We start from the raw sequence: 26762 nt of genomic DNA, 5'->3' as shown, positions 1-26762 counted from the left end.
TACCTAAACAGTACATTCCTTATTAAATTTAGCACATTCTTTTATTTTAGATAAAATTAAATCACTCAGGATTGAATAGGTATTCAAAGGAGGTATTTCCAATGCACTGTATGTTCCAATTGCTTTGGACATTATGTTTCAGGATGCTGAATCAAAAAAAGCTCCTTTGTTCGAGGTCTCCTCTCCACTGTTAAACACAGCACTCAGACCTGTACCCCTGACTCGACCAACACTCCTAGAATTATCTGATCCCATGACCCAGCAGGTGTCTTTATTTTTTTTTAATTTTAAAATTTTATTTATTTATTTATGGCCGTGCCGCGCGGCCTGCGGGGTCTTCGTTCCCTGACCAGGGATCGAACCCCTGACCCCTGCAGTGGAAGTGCAGAGTCTTAACCACTGGACCGCCAGGGAAGTCCCAGTAGGCACCTTTAAACCTCAAGAAGAATTGAAAAGAAAGTGGAAATTATGTGCACATCATGAGTACTGCTGAATAAATATTCAAAGCCTAAGTCCTGATGAGTTGTGTAAGTAAGGAGAGCCAGATTCACAGATGAAAAAAAAAACCTCTAGATCAAGGGTCAATAAACGTTTTTTGCAAAGGGCCAGACAGTAAATATTTTAGGCTTTATGACACATACAGTCTCTGTTACAATTACTCAACTGTACTATTGTAGCCCCAAAACAGCCAAAGACATTGTGTAAATGAGTGTGGCAGTTTTTCAATAAAACTTTATTTACAAAAATATGATTTGACCCATGGGCCATAGTTTGCCAGCCACTGCTTTAGAATGATATATCAGTGTCCTCCAACTAAAAGAAACATGTACACAAGACACTCTACCAAAGCAGATTAGTCTTCTGGAAAACAGTGGAAGAACAAATGAATTTCACCTGGTTTCACCACAGAATAACATTTTATGTTTGCCTTTGTTTCTTCATAGATGTTTGATCATTCTTATAAACAACTTTAAACTTTTCTCTTTCCTGAAAGCTAAATTTTACCAGAGTGTTTTCCTAATAAGTTGTGCATGGAAAAATAGTAATGCAGATTGAATAGTCCATCTAATCACTGAAGTTTTCCAGTTTACAGAAGGTTAGATTGCTCCAGGCTTTATTTATCTTACTTAAAAAAAGAAATCTTTCTTTCAGAATCACCTTTAATTACTATTATTTCTTTAATAAAGATGGAGAAAAATAAAATATTTTATACCATACAGATCAAATTTATACTGAGATTGAAGATTATAAAAGATCCAGATAGTTTACCACAGTGATTAAGGATACAGACTATCGTCCAATGCCCTCTCTGCCACATCCTGCCTGTGTGATCTTGAGAAAATTCATTGTCTCTCTGTGCCTCAGTTACTTCAGCAATAAAATGATGTTAATAACAATAGCTTTCAAATTGGATTGTTACGAAAAGTCAATAAATAAATACATGAAACCCAACCACTTAGAACAGTGCTTGCGACACAAAGAGCACTCCATAAAGAGCTATTATTACCATCCAATAATTTAAAAAATTCATCTAAACAAAATTTTAGAAGTGCAATCGGCCTTAAATCTACCAGACCCCTTCGAGCTGCAGATGCCTCTAAAGCACAAGCCCAAGTACTGGAAGAGCCTTTGAAGACATCAGTTAGTTTCATCTCTCACACAGGAATCCTTCTCTGTCCAATAATATCAAGACCTTCTGTTCTCCTTCTGGGCATTTCCCGTTGTCAGATCCATAGCACCTTACAAAGCAACTGGTTTCATTTAAACTTCAGATGGTGACATTGATGACACAAGTGATGTCTCTGAGCGTCAGAGTCTTCATCTAAAAGTGAAGTTAATATTATCTATCTGCTTCAGAAGAATATATCTCACTCTTCACATTTCAGAAAGGAGTAGTACTTCAGAGGGCTTTCCCACTCTCCAGGAGAAAAAAAACCATGGAAGGAAAACACACAGCTTTTCTCCTCCATCGCCCTCTCTTCGGCTCAGGGGAATGGCTGACATCTGTCTGGGGAGACTGGAGAAAGAGTTGAGCATGTGGGACTCAGCCTCTTCTTTTTTGAAGCCGTCTGTCGCTCTGAACCTAAGAGTTTTCCTATTGTCATTCTTAAGGCCATCTTCTAAAGCAGGAAAGTTCTGCACTGTCCAGCCCTGCCTGTGACTCTGAGGTTTCAGGGCAGTGTTAGGAGGTCCATTTGGTCACAGACCTAAGACTTGGTCTCTAAGTAGCTAAGATACACTAATCTCCACGACTCATTCCTGTTGGTTTTTAATTTGGAATCAAGGCTGTTGTTTTAATCAAACTTTAAAACCCTAACAGACAGAATTCATTACAATACTTGATGTGACAGTACGTGTACAAATGTTAAATTTGCTGTTATTTCAAGAACATTTCTTTATTACAGTATAGCCAAATCTTCTTCCTCTCCCCATTGTTTATAACAGATGGAGTAATATAAAATAAAGATGATATATAAAACCACTTATTAACAGTATAGTTTTCCTGGTTCTCTAATCTCTACTGATAACTTTTAAGACCACTGGTACCGCCCTCAGCAACACCCACATGTACACACACACTCCCTTCTTGCCTCCAAATTTACAAAGAAAGGGGAGTTACTAAATGTATTTCCTATTTTCAAAATTTTAAACCCTACCTTTGCCCCGACACAATTTTTTATTTCTGTTCCAATTCTGGAGTTGACCTTCTCAACTTGCTCCTTCCACCCGTGCTTTAAATGTCACTCATTTTCACATTTTTAGGGACTTATACTATAAATTGTTCCCCCCCTTCATTTATTAAATCCTCCTATTCTACCTGGATCCTAAAATTAAACAACCAATTAAACAAAAACCTCTGTGACTGGCCTCTGTATGCAAGATACAAATCCCAAGAATCAGAAAAGAAAAATGTGAAGAAAATAGCTAAAAAATTAAGTTTGGCGTTGTCCAAAATGCAATAAATAAAGTAAAATTAAATGACAAGAGATAAAACATTTGCTACAAATTTCAATTATCTACTTTCCTTAATTTATAAAAGCACTTCTGTATAGATCAGTAGGGAAAAATATACAGAAACAAATCAACTAAGTGCATGATTAGATAGCTTGCAGAAAATATAAATATATATCACTTATTGATTGAAATATGAAAGATGTACAATCTCACTCATAATTAAAGAACTACAAATTAAACATTACGATGCCAATTTTCACCTATAACATTAGCAAACACCAAAAAATTTAATAGTACCCTGTGTTGATATAGATGTGGAAATAAGTGCTTTATCCTGTGTAGCTTTGTTCACGGTTTAAATTATTTTTCATGATCATAAATTACATTTTTGGAAAATAATTAAAATATTATATTAAAAACCTCTCTGTACCTCATTTTCTCTCAATATAGAGTTTTATCATTCTTCTTTCCTTATTAGTTTCACTTCCCAAAGCAGTGATAATACAATCCCCAAAGGGATTATATGCCCTGGGTTCATTTTCTTACTTCCTACTCCTTAGCCACTTCATTCTGACTCTGTTTTTATTTCTCCATTCAGCCAACTCTTGCTAAATCATCAATTACTTCCACTGCAATAAATCCAAAAGGCCCTCTCAAAATTATTTGCACTTGATTTCCTAGAATCATTTGACACGGTAGTCTCTTATTCCTTCCTTTCTTCCTCTCTTCCTTCCTCCCTCCCTCCCTCCCTTCCTTCCTTTCACTGCATGGCTTGTGGAATCTTAGTTCCCAGACCAGGGACTGAACCTGGGGCCACAGCAGTGAAAGCGCCGAGTCCTAACCACTGGGTGGTGGTCTCTTCTTTATACATGCTCTTCCATTGGTCACAGCACTCTCTGGGTTTTCCTCCCCGATCTCTGAATTTGCTTTTTCTCTACCTCCTTTGCCAAGTTTATCTTTTTTCCAATCATTCAATTTTGAGGTTCCTCAAAGGTAAGTTCTTAGACTTCCTCTTTTAATTCTACACAGCCATGTCTTCCATTAATAAAGCTAAATTATTCAGATGATTTGCTCATTTTTATTTACAGCCTATATATCTCTTTTGAGCTCCAGACTTACATCTTTTCCTGCTTTCTTGGCTATTTTTATGTTCAAAATGCACCTTAGGTCAACTTACTTAAAACCAAACTCATGATATGCTCTCTACCTCATACCTAGTTCTTGTCCAATTGTCTTCATCTCAATAAAGGTACCATCATCTATTTTGTTATACAATGTAAGAATCTAGATAATCACCCTTGATATCTTCCCTACACTCCTTAATATAAACACATCAGCAGCTCCTACAGATTTTTTTCAACTTTGTTGAGTTGTACATAATGTACAAAAAGTTGCACATATTTAGTGAATACATTTTGAGGAGTTTGGACATACATATATACCCTGATACCATCATCACAAACAAGGTAATAATAGTATTTTAATTAGTAAGTAGATCATGGTCTGCCCTCCATTTCATCATCCACACTGCCTTAGTCTATCACAGTATAATTTTTGTTAGGGACACTGGTTCCCCTATATCCATCTCACCTCTTCTAATCCATAAGCCATATCCCAGGATTATCTTTTGGAAAATCACACCTGTTATATTCTCATACCCACAAAAAAGCTTTCTCCAATGATGAAATAAATATCAAAATACTACAAGGCTGAAAATACTGTCTCCTAGGTTCCTCTCCAAATTTCTTCACAAATGCTTTCCTTATTCTCTGTGCTCAACCCATATGGTTTAGAGAGTTTTGCATACGGTCTGAGGCAGATGCATCTAAACAACGAACGGACTGTTTATAGACTGAACATTATACAATTAGTCTGGTCTTCCCAACTCAAATGAAGATAAGGAGTAAAACAACTCCAGGCAAAGTGGGACATAGTTTGGCTGGCTTTATTTACATTACAAATTTATCACAAAACTTCCAACAAATTTTAAGGCATTTTACTAGGTTTATTTAATTTTCAAAAGATAACCTAAAACAACAAAAACAAAACTGAATCAAAATTAAATTGACGTTATCATAAACGTACAAACATTGATGTTGCTAAAAGACTTCTCTCTTTGTGATACTTAGAATGGCCACTAGGAAAAGAAACTAGTGTGCTCTTTTCCAGTCATTTAACCACTTTGAGTCTCAATTTTCTCCCCTATAAAATGGGGATATTATTAGCAAACTTAAGGGCATCTAAAACTTGACACATCCAATATTACTTAAAACATTAAATTTCCCCCTCTCTCTCTCTTTCCTCTCATCATCTCTTTTCCTCTCCTGCTCCCCTCCTCTCCTTCCCACTCTCCTTGTCCTCTAACACATAATGGGAACTCAATGAAAATTACTTTTTTTTTAACCCAATAAAAGATGGACAAAAGATGTATATAGATGGTTCATTAAAAAGAAGTATATAATTGGACTTTAGCATCAGAAAACAAGGTATAACCTTGTGCATAAAAAAATAAATACAAATTGTATTCCCCTGATATACTATTTTTCAAATATCAGATTCATAAATGAAAAGCTTGACACATATCCTGTCAGAAAAGCTGAAGGGAAAGAGCTACTTTCCATATATTACTGAAGGGAAAACAAAATTGTTCAACCCTTATGGTGGGGAATTTGACACTATCTAACAAAAGTACATCTGCATTTCTCTTTTGATCTAGCCAATCCCACTTCCAAGAATCTACCATGATGATTCATCTCTATAAATATGAAAAAGCACATGCCTGTGGTTATATATTACAACATAATTTATAGTAATAAAAGACTGGAAACAACCAAAAGGTCCATAGAGATGGGGGCTGGCTGAATAAACTGTGATACATTTTGTGGTAAAGTGTTAGCCAACGCCTTTAACCCTTCTGCATGAGTATTTAACTTCTGCCTAACTGTTCAGCACTGTACTCTTGGCAACTTGGTAAAAGTAGAATGTCAACTGTTTCCCAGAATTACTGCTTTTGATAAAAATGACCCCTGACTGGTACACTGCATCTGGACTGGGGGGGATTGTAAATAAATTATAAATATCTTACAAAAAACAACTTTTTTTTTTTTCACATTACAATTAAATTACACTGAATGGGAGACCTTCAAGATGGCGGAGGAGTAAGACGTGGAGATCACCTTCCTCCCCACAAATACGTCAAAAATACACCTACGGGCTTCCCTGGTGGCGCAGTGGTTGAGAGTCTGCCTGCTAATGCAGGGGACACGGGTTCGAGCCCTGGTCTGGGAGGATCCCACATGCCGCGGAGCAACTGGGCCCGTGAGCCACAACTACTGAGCCTGTGCATCTGGAGCCTGTGCTCTGCAACAAGGGAGGCCGCGATGGTGAGAGGCCCGTGCACCGCGATGAAGAGTGGACCCCGCTTGCCGCAACTAAAGGAAGCCCTTGCGCAGAAACGAAGACCCAACACAGCCAAATAAATAAATAAATAAATAATAATTAAAGGTGCTAATAATTAAAAAAAAAAAAATACACCTACATGTGGAACAACTCCTACAGAGCACCTACTGAATGCTGGCAGAAGACCTCAGACTTCCCAAAAGGCAAGAAAATCCCCACGTACCTGGGTAAGGCAAAAGAAAAAACAGAGACAAAAGAATAGGGACAGGGGGCTTCCCTGGTGGCGCAGTGGTTAAGAATCCGCCTGCCAATCCAGAGGACGCAGGAGCCCTGGTCCGGGAAGATCCCACATGCCATGGAGCAACTAAGCCCATGCGCCACAACTACTGAGCCTGCACTCTACAGCCTGTGAGCCACAACTACTGAGCCCATGTGCCACAACTACTGAAGCCTGCACGCCTAGAGCCCGTGCTCCACAGCAAGAGAAGCCACTGCAATGAGAAGCCCACACACACTGCAACGAAGAGTAGCCCCCGCTTGCCGCAACTAGAGAAAGCCCGAGTGCAGCAATGAAGACCCAACACAGCCAAAAATAAATAAATAATTTTTTAAAACCCCAAAAACAAACAAACAAAACAAGAATAGGGACGGGACCTGCACCTCTGGGAGGGAGCTGTGAAGGAGGAAAAGTTTCCACACACTAGGGAGCCCCTTTGCTGGCAGGGATGGGGGGTGGGCAGAGGGGAAGCTTCAGAGCCATGGAGGAGAGCACAGCAACAGGGGTGCAGAGGGCAAAGCAGAGAGATTCCCACACAGAGGATCAGTGCTGACCAGCACTCACCAACCTGAGACACTTGTCTGCTCACCCACCAGGGCAGGTGGGGGCTGGGAGCTGAGGCTCGGGCTTTGGAGGTCAGACCCCAGGGAGAGGACTGGGGTTGGCAGCGTGAACACAGCCTTAAGGGAGCTAGTGCGCCACAGCTAGCCAGGAGGGAGTTCAGGAGAAAATCTGGACCTGCCTAAGAGGCAAGAGACCATTGTTTCAGGATGCGCGAGGAGAGGGGATTCCTGCTCTGTGCACCCACAGAAGGCAGAGCACCACCTAAATGAGCTCCAGAGATGGGTGTGAGCCTCGGCTATCAGCTCGGACCCCAGAGATGGGCATGTAACGCTAACGCTGCCACCACTGCCACCAAGAATCCTGTGTGCAAGCGCAGGTCACTACCCACACACCCCCCGGAGCCTGTGCACCCTGCCACTGCCAGGGTCCTGAGATCCAGGGACAACTTCCCCGGGAGAACACACAGTGGCCTCAGGCTGTTGCAACATCATGCCGGCCTCTGCCACCACAGGCTCGGCCTACATGCCAATTATGACTACCGTACCCCTCCCTCTCCCCAGCCTGAGTGAGCAAGGGAGACCTAATCAGCCGCTGCTTTAACCCCCTCCTGTCTGGGCAGGGAACAGACACTTGAGGGCGGCCTACATGCAAAGGCGGGGCCAAAACCAAAGCTGAACCCCAGGAACTGTGCGAAAAAAGAAGAGAAAGGGAAATTTCTCCATGCAGCCTCAGGAGCAGCAGATTAAATCCCCACAATCAACTTGATGAACCCTGCATCTATGGAATACCTGAATAGACAACGAATATTTCCAAAATTGAGGCAGTGGACTTTGGGAGAAATTGTAGACTTGCAGTTTGCCTTCTGCATCTATTTGTTTCTGGTTTTTCTCTTTATCTTAGTTTAGTTTCTAGTGTTTGTTATCATTGGTGGATTTGTTTATTGGTTTGGTTGGTCTCTTTTTTTTTAATTTTATTTTTTAAATTTTTATTTATATATATTTTTTTCTTTTTTCTCTTTTTGTGAGTGTGTATGTGTATGTTTCTTTGTGTGATTTTTTTCTATTTAGGTTTGCTTTTAGCATTTGCCCTAGGGTTCTCACTATTCGTTTTTTTGTTGTTGTTGGCTGTTTGTTTCTTTACTTTTTATGAGTGTGTGTGTGTTTGTGTGCTTTTGTCTGTTTATATTTGCTTTTACCATTTGGTTTGGGGTTCTATCAGTTTTTGTTTCTGTTTTTTTTTCCTTTTTTTTCTTTCTTTGCTTCTGAGCTGTGTGGCTGGCAGGGTCTTGGTGCTCCAGCCAGGTGTCAGGCCTGAGCCTCCGAGGTGGGAGAGCCAAGTCCAGGACTTTGGACCACCAGCAGAGACCTCTCAGCCCCACGTAATATCAATCAGCAAGAGCTCTCCCAGAGATCTCCGCTTCAACACTAAGACCCAGCTCCACCCAACGGCCAGAAGTTCCAGTACTGGATGCCCCATGCCAAACAACTAGCAAGACAGGAATACAACCATATCCATCAGCAAAGAGGCTGCCTAAAGTCATACTAAGTTCACAGATACCCCAAAACACACCACTGGACACGGCCCTGCCCATCAGAAGGACAAGATCCAGCCTCACCAACTAGAACACAGGCACCAGTCACCTCCACCAGGAAGCCTACACAAGCCACTGAATCAACTTCACCCACTGGGACCAGACTAAAAACAAAGGAAACTACGAACCTGCAACCTGCGGAAAGGAGACCCCACACAGTAAGTTAAACAAAATGAGAAGACAGAGAAATACGCAGCAGATGAAGGAGCAAGGTAAAAGCCCACCAAACCAAACAAATGAAGAGGAAATAGGCAGTCTACCTGAAAAAGAATTAAGAGTAATGATAATAAAGATGATCCAAAATCTTGGAAATAGAATGGAGAAAAAACAAGAAACGTTTAAAAAGGACCTAGAAGAACTAAAGAGCAAACAAACAGTGATGAACAACACAAAAACTGAAATTAAAAATACTCTAGAAGGAATCAATAGCAGAATAACTGAGGCAGAAGAACAGGTAAGTGACCTGGAAGGTAAAATAGTGGAAATAACTGCTGCAGAGCAGAATAAAGAAAAAAGAATGAAAAGAATTGAGGACAGTCTCAGAGACCTCTGGTACAACATTAAATGCACCAACATTTGAATTATAGGGGTCCCAGAAGAGGAAGAGAAAAAGAAAGGGTCGGAGAAAATATTTGAAGAGATTATAGTTGAAAACTTCCCTAATATGGGAAAGGCAATAGTCAATCATATCCAGGAAGCGCAGAGAGTCCTATACAGGATAAATCCAAGACAATATTACTCAAACTAGCAAAAATTAAATACAAAGAAAAAATATTAAAAGCAGCAAGGGAAAAACAACAAATAACATACAAGGGATTTCCCATACGGTTAACAGCTGATCTTTCAGCAGAAACTCTACAAGCCAGAACGGAGTGGCAGGACATAGTTAAAGTGATGAAAGGGAAAAGCCTACAACCACGATTACTCTACACAGCACGGATCTCATTCAGATTTGATGGAGAAATTAAAACCTTTACAGACCAGAAAAAGTTAAGAGAATTCAGCACCACCAAACCAGCTTTACAACAAATGCTAAAGGAACTTCTCTAGGCAGGAAACACAAGAGAAGAAAAAGACCTACAATAACAAACCCAAAACAATTAAGAAAATGGTAATAGGAACATACATATCAATAATTACCTTAAATGTAAATGGATTAAATGCTCCCACCAAAAGACACAGACTGGCTGAATGCATACAAAAACAAGACCCCTATATATGCTGTCTACAAGAGACCCACTTCAGACCTAGGGACACATACAGACTGAAAGTGAGGGGATGGAAAAAGATATTCCACGTAAATGGAAATCAAAAGAAAGCTGGAGTAGCAATACTCATATCAGACAAAATAGACTTTAAAATAAAGACTATTATGAGACAAAGAAGGACACTATGTAATGATCAAGGGATCAATCCAACAAGAAGATATAACAGTTGTAAATATATATGCACCCAACATAGGAGCACCTCATTACATAAGGCAAATGCTAACAGCCAAAAAAGGGGAAATCAACAGTAACACAATCATAGTAGGGGACTTTAACACCCCCCTTTCAGCAATGGACAGGTCATCCAAAATGAAAATAAATAAGGAAACACAAGCTTTAAATGACACATTAGACCAGATGCACTTAATTGATATTTATAGGACATTCTATCAAAAAACAACAGAATACACCTTCTTCTCAAGTGTTCATAGAACATTCTCCAGGATAGATCATATCTTGCATCACAAAACAAGCCTTGGTAAATTTAAGAAAACTGAAATCCTATCAAGTATCTTTTCTGACCACAACGCTATGAAACTAGATATTAATTACAGGAAAAAAAATGTAAAATATACAAACACGTGGACGCTAAACAATACACTACTGAGTAACCAAGAGATCACTGAAGAAATCAAAGAGGAAATCAAAAATTACCTAGAAACAAATGACAATGAAAACATGACGACCCAAAACCTATGGGATGCAGCAAAAGCAGTTCTAAGAGGGAAGTTTATAGCAATACAATCCTACCTTAAGAAACATCTCAAATAAACAACCTAACCTTACACCTAAAGCAATTAGAGAAAGAAGAACAAAAAACCCCAAAGTTAGCAGAAGGAAAGAAATCATAAAGATCGGAACAGAAATAAATAAAAAAGAAATGAAGGAAACGATAGCAAAGATCAATAAAACTATAAGCTGGTTCTTTGAGAAGATAAACAAAATTGATAAACCATTAGCCAGACTCAAATCAACAGAATTACAAGTGAAAAAGTAGAAGTAACAACTGACACCACAGAAATGTTAAGGATCACGAGAGACTACTACAAGCAACTATATGCCAATAAAATGGACAACCTGGAAGAAATGGACAAATTCTTAGCAAAGTACAACCTGCCAAGACTGAACCAGGAGAAACAGAAAATATGAGCAGACCAATCACAAGCACTGAAATTGAAACTGTGATTAAAAATCTTGCAACAAACGAAAGCCCAGGGCCAGATGACTTCACAGGCAAATTCTATCAAACATTTAGAGAAGACTAATACCTATCCTTCCCAAAGTCTTCCAAATATAGCAGACAGAGATACACTCCCAAGCTCATTCTACAAAGCCACCGTCACCCTGATACCAAAACCAGACAAAGATGTTACAAAAATAGAAAACTATGGGCCAATATCACTGATGAACATAGATGCAAAACTCCTCAACAAAATACTAGCAAACAGAATCCAAGAGCATATTAAAAGGATCATACACCATGATCAAGTGGGTTTTATCCCAGGAATGCAAGGATTCTTCAATATATGCAAATCAATCAATGTGATACACCTTATTAACAAATTGAAGGATAAAAACCATATGATAATCTCAATAGATGCAGAAAAAGCTTTCGAGAAAATTCAACACCCATTTATGATAAAAACTCTCCAGAAAGTAGGCAGAGAGGGAAACTACCTCAACATAATAAAGGCCATATATGACAAACCCATAGCCAACATCGTTCTCAATGGTGAAAAACTGAAACCATTTCCTCTAAGATCAGAAACAAGACAAGGTTGCCCACTCTCACCACTATTATTCAACATAGTTTTGGAAGTTTTAGCCACGGCCATCAGAGAAGAAAGAGAAATAAAAGGAATCCAAATTGGAAAAGAAGCAGTAAAACTGTCACTGTTTGCAGTTGACAGGATACTATACATAGGGAATCCTAAAGATGCTACCAGAAAACTCCTAGAGCTAATCAATGAATTTGGTAAAGTAGCAGGATACAAAATTAATGCACAGAAATCTCTTGCATTCCTATACACTAATGATGAAAAATCTGAAAGAGAAATTAAGGAAACACTCCCATTTACCATTGCAGCAAAAAGAATAAAATACCTAGGAATAAACCTACCTAGGGAGACAAAATACCTGTATGCAGAAAATTATAAGACACTGATGAAAGAAATTAAAGATGATACAAACAGATGGAGCGATATACCATGTTCTTGGATTGGAAGAATCAACATTGTGAAAATGACTATGCTACCTGAAGCAATCCACAGATTCAGTGCAATCCCTGTCAAACTACCAATGGCATTTTTCACAGAATCAGGACAAAAAATTTTACAATTTGTATGGAAACACAAAAGACCCCGAATAGCCAAAGCAATCTTGTGAAAATAAAATGGAGCTGGAGGAATCAAGTCCCTGATTTCAGACTATACTACAAAGCTACAGGAATGAAGACAGTATGGTACTGGCACAAAAACAGAAATATAGATCAATGGAACAGGATCAAAAGCCCAGAGATAAATCCAGGCACATATGGTCACGTTATCGTTGACAAAACAGGCAAGAATATACAATGGGAAAAGACAGCCTCTTCAATAAGTGGTGCTGGGAAAACTGGACAGCTACATGTAAAAAAAATGAAATTAGAACACTTCCTAACACCATACACAAAAATAAACTCAAAATGGATTAAAGACCTAAATGTAAGGCCAGACACTATAAAACTCTTAGAGGAAAACACAGGCAGAACACTCTATGACATAAATCACAGCAAGATCCTTTTTGACCCACCTCCAGAGAAATGGAAAAAAACCCAAAAATTCACAAATGGGATCTAATGAAACTTAAAAGCTTTTCCACAGCCAAGTAAACCATAAACAAGACAAAAAGACAACCCTCAGAATGGGAAAAAATATTTGCAAATGGAGCAAATGACAAAAGATTAATCTCTAAAATATACAAGCAGCTCATGCAGCTCAATATCAAAAAAAACAAACAACCCAATCCAAAAATGGGCAGAAGACCTAAAGAGACATTTCTCCAAAGAAGACATACAGATTGCCAAAAAACACATGAAAGGAGGCTCAACCTCACTAATCATTAGAGAAATGCAAATCAAAACCACAGTGAGGTATCACCTCACACCGGTCAGTATGGCCATCATCAAAAAATCTACAAACAGTAAATGCTGGAGAGGGTGTGGAGAAAAGGGAACCCTCTTGCACTGTTGGTGGGAATGTAAATTGATATAGCCACTACAGAGAACAGTATAGAGGTTCTCTAAAAAACTAAAAATAGAACTACCATATGACCCAGCAATCCCACTACTGGGCATATACCCTGAGAAAACCATAATTCAAAAAGAGACATGTACTACAATGTTCACTGCAGCACTATTTACAATAGCCAGGACATGGAAGCAACCTAAATATCCATTGACAGATGTATGGATAAAGAAGATGTGGCACATATATACAATGGTATATTACTCAGCCATAAAAAGAAACAAAATTGAGTTATTTGTAGTGAGGTGGATGGACCTAGAGTCTGTCATACAGAGTGATGTAAATCAGAAATAGAAAAACAAATACCATATGCTAACATATATATATGGAATCTAAAAAAAAAAATGGTTCTAATGAACCTAGGGACAGGACAGGAATAAAGACGCAGACATACAGAACAGACTTTAGGAACCAGGGAGGGGTAAGGGTAAGCTGGGACGAAGTGAGAGAGTAGCATTGACATATATACACTACTAAATGTAAAGCAGATAGCTAATGGGAAGCAGCTGCATAGCACAGGGAGATCAGCTTGGTGCTTTGTGACCAACTAGAGGGGTGAAATAGTACAGCAACTGTGGCAAACTGTATGGAGGTTCCTCAGCAAATTAAAAATAGAGTTGCCATATGATCCAGCAATCGCACTCCTGGGCATACGTCCAGACAAAACTATAATTCAAAAAGATACATGCATCCCTATGTTCACAGCAGTACTATTCACAATAGCCAAGACATGGAAACAACCTAAATGTCTATCAACAGATGAATGGTTCAAGAAGATGTGGTACATATATATCAATACAATGGAATATTACTCAGCCATAAAAAAGAATGAAATAATGCCATTTGCAGCAACATGGATGGACCTAGAGATTATCATACTAAGCAAAGTAAGTCAGAAAAAGAAAGACGAAAACCATATGATATCACTTACATGTGGAATCTAAAATATGACACAAATCAACTTATCTACGAAACAGAAACAGACTCGCAGACATAGAGAACAGATTCATGGTTGTCAAGGGTAAGGGGGGGTGGGAGAGGGATGGAATGGGAGTTTGGGGTTAGCAGATGCAAAGTAGTATATATAGAATGGATAAACAACAAGGTCTTACTTTGTAGCACAGGGAACTATATTCTATATCCTGAGATTAAACTATAAAGGAAAAGAATATGACAAAAGTATATATATATATATATATATATATATATATATATATATGTGTGTGTGTGTGTATAACTGAATAACTTTGCTCTACAGCAGAAATTAATACAACATTTTAAATCAACTATACTTCAATTTAAGAAAACATTTTAAAAGCTAAAAAAAAAAGTAGCTTGAAATCAGTAACCTCTGGATAAAGAAAAGAAACACTGGTAATAATTCCCAATTAGTTTTGAAATTTAAGTACATTTTTTCTTGCGTCCTGGTAACCTACATAACATTGAAGGACAGAAATTCTTAATTCAAATAGCTAAATAGTTTTAGTTAATCATAGATAAGATAAAACGATCTTTACATTGTTAATTTGCTAAAAATTGGTCCTTGTTTCCACATTAATATTTAGGCTTACAACTTGTAAATAATACATCTCAAATAATATTTTCCCAAGTCAAGATCTAAAACACTGTATCCATTCTAGAAAAATAAGCCCCTTTAGAAATGTCATTACCGTTCAGATTATTGATCTCATCCTGCTGCCAGGGCTAAAGTGTTTAGCAAGACTATTTCCGGGACCTGGAGAGGACCTTTTTATTGGCAGTAAGACAACAGATTAACCAGAGTTCAAATAAGAAGACCCAGTGGCCAGGTCTATGTCACTCTAACATTCTACAGATGTGCAACACAGATGGTGAGATATGTTGATAGATGAGGTTGCCTTGGCAGCAGAGTTCTTAGACCTGCCTAACATTTTAGTTGAATGACCTATTAAACATGCCTGTCCCAAGGCAGCTGGATAGATTTTTTAAGTAACTATAGCTGTTAAATGTGGAAACCTCTAGGAAGTTCTGAATATAGAGTCTTTCTCTTAGCTTTGACTTCCAGTTTATAGGAACTACCCACCCAAGTTTGTGTTGGGGGTAGGGGAAGGAAGGAACATAAAGAGAGATTGGGGGAGTATATGCAAACAAAATTTTCTTAAAGTTCTAGGAGGAGTATAGGGTGAGTTGAATAAGAGTTTTTAGGAGGGAACATTAATATAAAAATGCTAACTTCAATTGGAATTATCTAGGATAGTTTTTTTTTTTCTCCACCGAGGATCTACGAAGAACCAGGGATTTGCTGTCAGATTATAACTTCTCCCCTGTTTCTATTCTATAGGAGACAGGTTAGTAGAGAAAAGCACAAGATTTTGAGTCATGGTAATTGGGCTTTTGTGTGACCTTGACCATGTCATTCAAATGTTTGTGGTATCAGTTTCCTCACTTGTAAAATGAGAGTGAATAGATGTTCTAAATTCTCTTACAACTATTAAGGTCTGCTTTTCTGCTCAGTGTCCTAGACCTCCACTTTTACGAACAGGAATATTTTAAACTTACTAAGAAGCATTAGAACATAGTGCTAACTGCTCCGTCTCTAGACTTACATAGACATTTTAAATTTTGCCTTCATGGCATACGTCTACATATCATATTATTATTTCTCAGCATTTATTGAGTCTTAAGAGTCCTTGTCTATAAAATGGAGATGATAATAGTACTCATCATGCAAGTTGTTCTCAGATTTTTTTCACAGCACTTATTTCCTTCTATCTAACTTATCATCTGTAAGGTCCATAAGGGTAGTGATTACCGTCTATTTTGTTCACTGATGTATTCCAAGCATCTTAACAGAAACTAGCCACTCAATATTTGTCAAATGAATAATTAAATGAAACAATGCATGTAAAGTGGTTAGTGCAGTAATTGGCACACAGCAGTCGATAAATGATCCTATAAATGGTCCTGATAAATGGTTTTATTAATACCCACAGTGCCTTTTCACTATGAAGAAGTAGGAACGGAAGAAGTGGGAATTTCATGAGAAGATGAAAGGGACTAAGGACCATAATGTTGTTTCCAAATATCATAAAGAGTATCACATGTCACCTGCAAAGAAAATAATATGATCCAAGATGTGGAAACTACAGAGAGACGTTTTTAAAATTCAGAGAAAGGAGGAGTTTTCTAACAACATTGCTCAAAGATGAACTGGTGCTCAAGCAAATGTTGAATTATTATTGGCCAATAAATGAGAGAATTAGGAAATATAATTAAAGGTTATAAATCTATTATTTCATGGATGAAATGATTTGAAAAGAACTTCTTATAAACAGCATATACAGAATAAAATGTTAAATATACAAATATATTGAATTTTGGCCTTGTGATACTGCTGGCAAAAAATGTAGATGGAAAATGGCAAATACAGTAAATACCAATCTATTTTTCTTGGGTACATGTGATCAAAAAACATTTGTTTGTGACAAAACATATGGCTGAAAAACAAGTGCTGCTGATTTGTTTTATTAATGTTGGCAAAGCAGCAGATAGGAGCTACAGAATCCCTCATCCCCCATCCCCCCGCCCAAGGAAAAACAGGACTGTTTAAAGCCAGCGTCTTTCTTTCTTGTTCTTTTTATCCCATTGGTAACACTGCACTTTGGACTTTCAGAATATTGGCAGTGAGAATGTTCTTGGATTACAAGAAATGAACTGATGCATCACTCTTGCCAACTAGGGGTGATTTTAGACAAAATGTATGGCATCGATGAGAAAGGAATCTCAATGTCATTTTTATGAAGGATGGTTGGCCTCATATAAAACAGTCCCATCAATCTACTACCATCAGCTCAGACAGAAAAGAATTAGGTACATAAACTGGCTGTCATAAAATGTAGCCGAGTAGGAGTGAGGTCTGATCACAGAAGGTCAGTTACACATTTTCGAAAATAAAGGAAGCATGTTTTCTATAATGAGCCAGCAAAAGTTAATAACAAGTGAGTTGGCTTTTTATTTTGGACAGTAAATAAATATTTACTGTCTTTGAGAAAGATGCAATGGTTCTGAAGGTTTTCTCTGTTCTTTAAGTTGGCTACCTATTGAGAAAAGATATGTGATAACATGATAACTTTTTAAAGGTATGAAATGGTGAACTGCATTCACCTGTTAAAACTATGGTGTTGACTTGGACCGTGATGGTTAATTTTATGTGACATCTTGATTGGGCCACAGGGTGCCAAAACATTTAGCCAAACATTATTCTGTCTATGAGGGTGTGTCTGGATGAGATTAACATTAGTATGGGTAGACTGAGTAATGACGTTTATTCTCCCTAAATTGGGTGGGCCTCATCCAATCAATTGAAGACCTGAAAAAGGCTGAGTAAGGGGGAACTCCTTCATGACTTGCTTGTGTTGGGATATTAGCCTTTTCTGGCCTTCAGACTTGAACTGGAACATTGGCTTTTCTTGGGTCTCAAGCCTGCCAGCTTTCAGACCAGAGCTGTAACACTGACTCTCCTGGGTATCTCTCTCCATAGACATACATTATTGTTTCTATTTCTTTGTAGAACCCTAACTAATACACTGATTCAACAGGATCAGGAGGAAATGAGCTGAGCTGTGCCAATCAAGTGCATTATCCAGATAATGAAAGTCAGTCCCTGTAGAAGTTAATCTTTTAGAAACTGGTCTGATAACAATGTGAGTGATCAGGCAATGTGATAACACTTTTGCAATATAAAATAATGAACCAAATTACGAATGCTTTTACAATTAGTTCTAGAAGCAATTCCTCACGTTCCAGCCCCAAATTCTAAGATTCTATCTTACAAAACAAGCTTACATAGCCATTCTCAGAATCAATTTCAGAAGCAACAGCATAAAGTTTGAAATGTGTTTACCTCCAAGGGGATTATGCAAGAATTTAAAAATCCTTCTCATTTCCTTACAATTAGTTTTTGAGGACTGAAGGACTCATCATTTTCATACGTTGATTTCTGTTATTATCAGTCATCAGCACATGGCATATCTACTTGTTTTCCATGATTATTTTCAGGCTCTGATGTTTTATGATTTTTAAGCTCTACTTCCACTACACAGATTAAGCTTCCAAAGTATCTGTCTTTAGGCACCAAAAGACACCCTTTGATTTTCCCAAATTCCTGACTTAACTTCCATGTGAATTTTCTCCTTGTCACTTACCTGCCCAGAAGCAGAAATTCTCCTGCCAGCCCCAGGCGCCTCATGGCCATCAGCAGACCTCTCACGGTCATGCCCTCGCAGAAGCAGGCCACCACCCGGGCCTTGGGTAGGTGACTCCGGAGCTTCTTCAGCAGTTTATCGAAGCTCTGCTCCCCAGCGTTGCTATAGATTTTGTAAGAGTGAGCGATGCAAATCCCTTCCTTGGCTGACATATCTTTGAACGCTTCCATCCCACTTTCTCCATAGTTGCCTGTGTGGAAACACATAAGCAGAGGGGAGAATGTTGGATTCATTGGGTAGAGTTGGAATGCAGAAGTGCTGCTGGGAGCGTGAAGGTCACCTGGTAGTGTTGGATTTGGAACCTGAAGTCCTGAGTGAGGTTTTGCTTTCTCACTGACTTGCTTATCTGGGCAATTTACAATGAAACTACAGGATACATATATGCATTGATCTTTTACGACTTTTTCACTAAGAGAGAACATTACAAAAATACAAGCAATTTGGCTCCCCCTTTGACTCAAAAAAGCTCATATTCTAATGTGAGATGATGGAAAATATTTATCTGCTATCTTTTCATTCTGTCTCACTTCCTTTTGTTTCTCATTATATGATCTTCTTACCCCACCGATTCAGATTTTTGTGTTTAAAGACATTATACACAGATGCAATACATATACTTTATATAGTACAGATGTACAAATATCTTAGAGTATTTTATTTTATAGAATATTATCGATATATTTTATAGATAGTCATGAGAGTTTGTGGTTTTATCCCAAGTGAAAATTCCAGATCCTTGATTGAGATTTTAGTCTTGTCACAGATAAATGTATTAGCTCATTTAAAACATTTAAAGTTTTATTATATATAACCATTGAAAAATTACCGATATATGGGGGAATAATTCCAAAGTATTTTGCAACATTTTGGGGTTAAGGACTCATGGTGGTCTTTTAAAATTGTGGAACATGGGGATCAATATTGACAATCACTTATAGGCCAGGAAGTGTATCAAGATTATTATATATGTGACCTCATTTAACTCTCAGAATAATATATTGAGAAATATATTATGACCTCCTTCTACAGATAAGAAAACAGATGAGGCAGTTAGGTTTACAGTTGCCCAGAGTTAATATCCCCAGTAGGTGGAAAGTTCCGTTCCATTCACAGATCTGTCTAAGAGCGCAGAATCTGCCCCCTCCACTCTTCTACGGCTGACTTTTACGAGACTCAGAAGCCCAATTATATCTGCATTTCTCTTTCCTATTTAAAGGTCATGATGCTTCAAGTTTAGATATTTTGGGAGCCTTCTGAGGCCCTATAAATCATGACGGGTTCATTTTCTGAGTTTTCAAAAGACTAGGTGGGTAAGGGCGATTGATTTGAGAAATACAGGAGACTATTACAGGACAACCAAGCTGTGGGATGTAAGTGGCCTAGCAATCAACTAGACCTAGGAAATGGCATTTCATCAGGAGGAGTTAATCTCAAATGAATAAGGAAGTACAAGTCATTCAATCGCATACATTTCACTGTATGATGATAATAGAGATAATTTATAAATAACTCTACTCATGTAACATTTTGATGTTTAGAAAGTTAGTTCATATATCTGAGCTCACGCTCCTTACACCAACTCTGTGATAAAGGTACTGTTATCTTCCCTTCGCAGCTGATAAAACTGAAGTTCGCATTTAACAAGTAGATGGCAGAGTCTTGGTTTGAAAATCTATCCTCTCCCTCCTGGCCCTGTGTGTCCTCCATCTTAGCAGCGGTGCCTTGTTGCAAATGAGAGTCTCAGACTTTGAGGGTGGGTTTTCGTGTAGGTTTATCCTCATGAACAAACTGGAAAGGGCAAAGCAGAGCAGGCCAGCTTGAGTCCCAGCCAAAAACACTGGTAGGCCCAGCTGCGACTTTCCTTCTTCTCCAGAATTAAAGCAACAAGGAACCTCTATGATGATGGCAGGTAGGCGATGTAGTTATTTTGCAATTAACAAAGGTTAAAGGGCTCTTCCTGAAAAATGTGCAAAGGGGCCTAAATTATTAGTCTTACACTAACCTGAGTAATCTATTATTTTCTGATTACTTTTAGCCAACTCTATTTTTCAATTGACTACCCTGCACTTGATGCTTTAATTAACGCTGGGGCATTTGGATAAATAATTTGATATTAGGTGCATAGTGACTGTGATGGCAATAATGAAAATTCTCAATATATTTATAGTTAAACAACAAAAAATACCTGACAGATTTATAATCGTTAGCACCTCCCCAACAGCCTTGTTTTAACATTTTTTTTTGTTTATACAGTAAGTTATATATAGAAGCAGCTTGCAATAGAGAACTTTATTAGAGAGATCTGAGTTCTAATTTAGCTTGGGTTGTTCTAAATCTCAGCTTTATCACCTGAAAATCACAGATAACGCTGCCTAATATATGAGTATTTTGTATATTATATTTTATGTATGTAAAATATCTTATAGATAGCCTGAACCTAATTAATTGCACATATTGGGATTATAAAGAATATTCTAGACAAACTTAAGATGCCCTCTCTTGGAGCAACTAAAACAAATCATGGAGCAAATGGCATTAATACTGAACATTAGACTAAAAAATAAGCTTAAACTAGTGGGGGAAATATGATTTTGTTAGAGCAAAGCCCAAGAATTATTCTTTAAAATTAAAACAGGAAACAGTTGCAATATATGTGTAACATAAAAATTTCTTCAGAATACTAATTTTGAGTTAATAAAAGAAACCCATTCTAAGTTGGGAATTAAAAATGGGAATATGTATTCCAATAAAATTGGGAAGCTTGAAGTGTTTAGATTTTCAGTAGTTGATATAATGACTACATTTTAGAATTGTATATTTAAAAATAAAGGAGAAACTATAAAAGTTTCATAGGCCTCTTGAAGAAAATGAAATAGATTTCAAGTACTGTATAGAATGAAAAAAAGGTGAGGAAGCAAAGATTTATTTTTCCACCAAGGAAACAAAGGTGATAGAGAAAGGAAGATATGGTGTAAAATACGAAACTAGTCTGTGGCTTCAACTAAGCATCTGGCAAAAGTAAGAAGGAATCTATTAGACGTTCTTCTTTAAGTAGCAGAGGGTCTGTGGCTTGGAATTATGAGAAGAAAATGTAATCGTAGTCCGACTTGACTCTTAGCTCACACTATTTATAACTGTAATGATGCAAATGTCAATTATTAATTTTCAACTGTATAAGTCCACATATAGGCAAGGTAGAAAACTTATTATGCAATAGAAAATATATGTTACCAATCTTTCCAATGAAAATAACAACAGAGGAAGATTTTAGGTTGAGATGTGGAAACAGGGAGAGTTGATGAGAAAGGGAAGGATATCAAAATACTCCACTCACTATTTGGAAGTCAAGATATACAGAAAACAAAAGAGAGATGATTAACAGAATTATTTGAGTCTGAAAACAATGAGATTAATCTAATAATACAATTATATTGAGAAGAAATAAGAACATATGTGAATTAAGAGATGTCTACTTTCCATAAATTAAAAAGTAGGCATTAAAAAAGTAAGCATATATTCATACTACTTAGAAACATGAAGGTGAAAACCAGAAAAGAAAAACGTAAAGTGCTCTCTCTTACTTTAAGCCATTCTGCATGACATGATTTTGAAAAATATTAAAGTACAAGTTTGATGAAAAAATTTTAAATAACAGACTTAAAAGTTATTGAAATTGGAGAGAGATATGGAAAATTTAAAATGGAATGCCAGGTGAACATTACTGAATAAAGAAATTCAGCATGCTGATAGGATAAAATTTTCCTATAATTTCCTTAAATCAAATGTAAGAGTAAATATTAATTTATAACTTTTAGATATCCTTGTATATTTCTGGTGCAATACACTCACATGCAATTATTAAAATACAATCTCTGTAATGAAAATAACTTGAGAACTTGGGGGTAGCTAATTTTGTAAATAGCATTATTATAGAGCAAAATTGATCAGAATCAAATTTTATCTCAAACAATTGCTTAGATATCACTTTGTTTTGGTTCTATGTTTCTATCACATCAGTTAGATTTGGCTACATTGTACGCATTTTTTTTTTTCCATTTCAACCACAGAATGAGCGCCTAATGGATAAAAATGTAAAATAGGATCAAGGTTATTTTTTTTCTTATATCATGAAAGATACCAATCCTGAAGCCATGGCAGAATGCTTAATTCACATTTATTCTAAGAGCAGATGCTCTACTTAAAATCATATTAGTCATTTCTAGTATGCCAGAAAGACTTTACAATTGAGATGGTTTTCAACAAGATGTCACATCTAAATTAAAATAGAAAAGTCCAGTTAATTTTCCTTCCTCCTGTCAAATCACTTTCTACTTGCTGTTCCTTTAATATCAAGCTCAAGGAATTCCTCTGCAAAGTCTGCCCAACCTATGTATCCCTTCCTATGTTCCTCATTTGATCTTACAATAGAAAATTGTCTTTACTTGTGTCTGCTCCTATAAGACTGTATACCTTTGGGACATAAATATTCTTCTCTTGTGTATTCTTAATTCCTCAAAGGGGCCTGGAAGATAACTAACACAAGTTGAGTAAAAAAATAAGTGAATGAATGAGTGGTACAAAGTAATCAGCACCCAGTGGGAATTTGCCAGATGAAAATATTTGTGCAATTAATTATCCTACCTGTCATCAGAATTGCAACATTTGTGTCTAGAATGTATCACGCTATTGAGTGATTATGTAATATTATTCCACTTAAAATCTGAAAGACAGAATTGTACAATAGTCAAAACAGTCAGAACATCTAGAGTTTTTTCCAATGGCTTCAATGTTCCCCTGGAAAATAAGAGATTCTAATATTTTAACCTCAAATGCTATTTAAAGCTAGTTGCTTTCACTAGTACTATTTGACCTGTATTATGTCAGCTGGGATCTGGAAGCATCTGACTCCATTTGTGCCTACAAAGTACACAATGCAAACAAGACTTGCTAAATAAATAAATACAAACATATAAATATGTTGAAGAAATTGATTGTAAGAATAAAAATTAAATTAATAGAATCATACTAAAAAGATAACAAATAATTTTCCTTTCTCTGACATTCGTTTCCTTTTTTCCATTGTACTCTTACTTCTCCCACCATAATCAGACCCTCATTATTCCCTTCATAGAAACTTACTTGGGAACATACTTCTTATCATCTCCTATGTCTCATTTTGGGGGGGTGGTGGTCTTACTTCTTATTATGCTCTTTCATGTGTAGCTCAGATGTCTCACATGTTCCCACTTACTTACTTTTATTCATGATGTTCTTTCTACTTGAAATACCCTTTTCCCATTTCTTTATGTTGAAATCTTACCCATTCTTTCTGGTTCAACTCAATTGCCCAGACTGTAACTTACTTAGGATATAGACCACATCTTCTCCATAGCGCCACCTAGCGATGCTTGTGGAACTAAACTGACATACTCCACCATGCTTTTCAAGGATTAATTAATTACGTACAGGTATGATACTAGGCACGTGGAGACTCTAGATATTTACACATTTTAGCCTAGTGATCTATTTTATAATACTGAAGGGCATACTTTTTGTTACTTATAATTGCTAGAGAAGTTTATAATTGTAGTTCCTTCACTTTTTTTTTTTTTTTTAACCATACGGGATCTTAGTTCCTCCACCAAGGATCAAACCCGCGCCCCCTCCAGTGGAAGCGCAGAGTCTTAACCTCTTAACCACCGGACCGCCAGGGAAGTCCCTCCTTCACCTTTATGACAAGGCTGATCATACTAATGATTTATTTGATACTGAGAATTTGATTAAAACTATAACCCATGATATTAATTTTTTTTTTCCTTAGGAAAACATAATCCACTTCATATAATGTGTTTCATTAGGGGACTCCTAAGGAGATTTCCCAGAGTCAGATAATGAGTTACGGTGCTAAGTATTATAATGTATTAGACTTAATTTGAAATATAAATTCTGTATTCTATATTCTGTACATATATTTATGTTACTTGCTTTATATATTTATTTATTATATTTTGGATATATTTGTATATTCTAGTTTCCAAAACTGTAAGCCCCTTGAGAGTACTAAATGCACTCATTTAACTATGTATCATCACATAATAGTTATTCAGGGATTTCTTGAACAGAAAATATGGTACAGAAAGATAAGAGTAAAATTTTGGAAGAGTTAATTTATTTGTTCAAATACAATCATCAAGTGGATGCTAAAAAAATGTAAAAACTACTCTTTCAGAAAGTATTCACTTTAGGAAATTTAATTCACTTAAAAAAAAACTATTGAGCTTGGCCTTCCACATTAGAGCTTTTTTTCCCTTTTATTTGACCCAAATTGTCTTTTTTTTTTCAAAAAGGAAATTAAGATTCTCAATATAAATAATAATTTATAAATACATTCCAAATGGCTTTTACTCCTAATATCCTGTTGCTATTATAAACAGTGTGTTTTGTTGACAACTACTAATGAAGGAAAATGCTGCCATTTCTCATTGGAGTTACTGCCTGGCATGATACCATCCCCCTAAAGTATGTGTGGGCAGGATTAATCAGTCAGTGTCATCACCACTTCCCATCCTTTCATGGGGCCATAAGTGTTCATCAAGGGATCTTAGCCAAAACTGCCCATATTCAGTGTGCTGTGTCTTAGTTAAGCTAGTGGTTAGTTAAACAGCCAGGAGGGAGAAAAGCCAGAGAGATAAACACCTCTTCTTATTTTATTACTATCTCTTTATAAAGATGTTTCCCTTTTCAAAAATGTATGTCTTTTCCCAATATAGCCACATGTACAATGAGTATGGCAATTTCAAACTCTATATTGCATTCATTTGTTTATGTTTACTTCCTGGCACTAGACAACAAAGTTCTTCAAGGTAGGTGTTTCTATCCTCACAACAAAACTATATATAAATATATCATATACTCTCATCAAAACTCCACAAATTATGGCAAATGCCTTTGCCATGAAAATCTTTGCTAACAAACAGATTTCCAAGTTTTGGTTCCTTTTTTTTTTTTTTTTTTTTTTTCAAATCTTACCCTCGAGTTTTTCTATGACATGACCCACATAGCAGAGTACTCAGTGTAAGGCAGGACATTATTGAATCTCATCCAGGGTGTTTTATTATTGGAAGTACTAGAAGGATTTCATTTAGCGAATTCACTTTAGGCATTACACCAGGCATGGAGTATGTAAGCCACATTCGAGCAACACTCCAATAGTGAATTCAGAAAAATAAAGCTAGTAGAGCATAACTTAGTAACTTGGATTTTGAACTACATATAAAAATATTATTTATGGGAATACTAACCAGGGATATTAGATATTGTCAGAAAAGTAAGTGCCAAGTGCATTACTGAGTGGTACACTATGTTGCTGAATTTTTCTTTTGGCTACCCGGAATGGGGCTAGAAAAAGAAGTTTGATCTTCAGAGCAAAGGTGCAAGTTGACCATTCAAATTCATACATGGCAGATGACAGGAAATCAAATCAATGAAATAAAAATATATGAGAGTTATAACTGTCACACATGTCGATTACAGCAAGTATGAGTGTCATCTTTGGTTCTGTAATGTAGGTTGCTGAACCCTGGAATCAAAAGTTGTGATATCTAGTCCCTCCAATAACTCTAGTTCATACAGTTGGGTTGAACTGAGATAGACAAAACTGAAAGAGAATCAAGTTTTGAGAAAAAATCAAGTTTTAGAATTTATTTTTAATTTACTTTTAAATTTCTGCCAAGTGGAAATGCCAAATCGGAAATTGAATAAGGACATTCTGGCTCAGAAAATAGAAGTTAAAATTGGAACTATTTGGGATCATCAGAATATGGATAGCAACAGTAATAGATGAAAGTGTAGGATGTGAAAGAAGAGAGCTCTGATTATACCCTAAAGAATTCAAATATTTATGCATTAATTGAGAAGGCAAAGCTGACAAAGACAATGGAGAAGAAGAAATCAAGAGAACGTATTGTTATGGGAACGAAAATAACAACGTGCTTTTACTTTCTTTTGGACATTATCAGTGTGACTATTAAAGTGAGATGCATAGTGGGAAAAAATCCACTGATTTTGGCAACACAGTCAAAGCCATAAAGGAGTAGGCTGTGTGTAATAGGAGTCAAGAGAGTGAAGAGAGTATATTTGTACAATTTTTTTGAGAGATGTTTGGCAGTGAAGAAGAGCAAA

The 26762-nt window shown here is 36.9% G+C and overlaps 1 protein-coding gene across 5 annotated transcripts in view; it reads right to left on the bottom strand.

The window, feature by feature from the left end:
- GRM5 (glutamate metabotropic receptor 5) overlaps positions 1-26762 on the bottom strand; it is a 534341-nt gene that overhangs the window by 322405 nt on the left and 185174 nt on the right. For all 5 annotated transcript variants that reach the window (XM_061202741.1, XM_061202744.1, XM_061202745.1 and 2 more), the window contains exon 2: positions 18522-18771. In XM_061202741.1, the coding sequence (XP_061058724.1) occupies positions 18522-18771 (250 nt within the window). The remainder of the gene's footprint in view (positions 1-18521; positions 18772-26762) is intronic.

This window comes from Eubalaena glacialis, chromosome 10 (assembly GCF_028564815.1).
Source record: "Eubalaena glacialis isolate mEubGla1 chromosome 10, mEubGla1.1.hap2.+ XY, whole genome shotgun sequence".
Classification (NCBI taxonomy): Eukaryota; Metazoa; Chordata; class Mammalia; order Artiodactyla; family Balaenidae; genus Eubalaena; species Eubalaena glacialis.
This window is presented reverse-complemented; position numbering and strand designations above follow the sequence as displayed.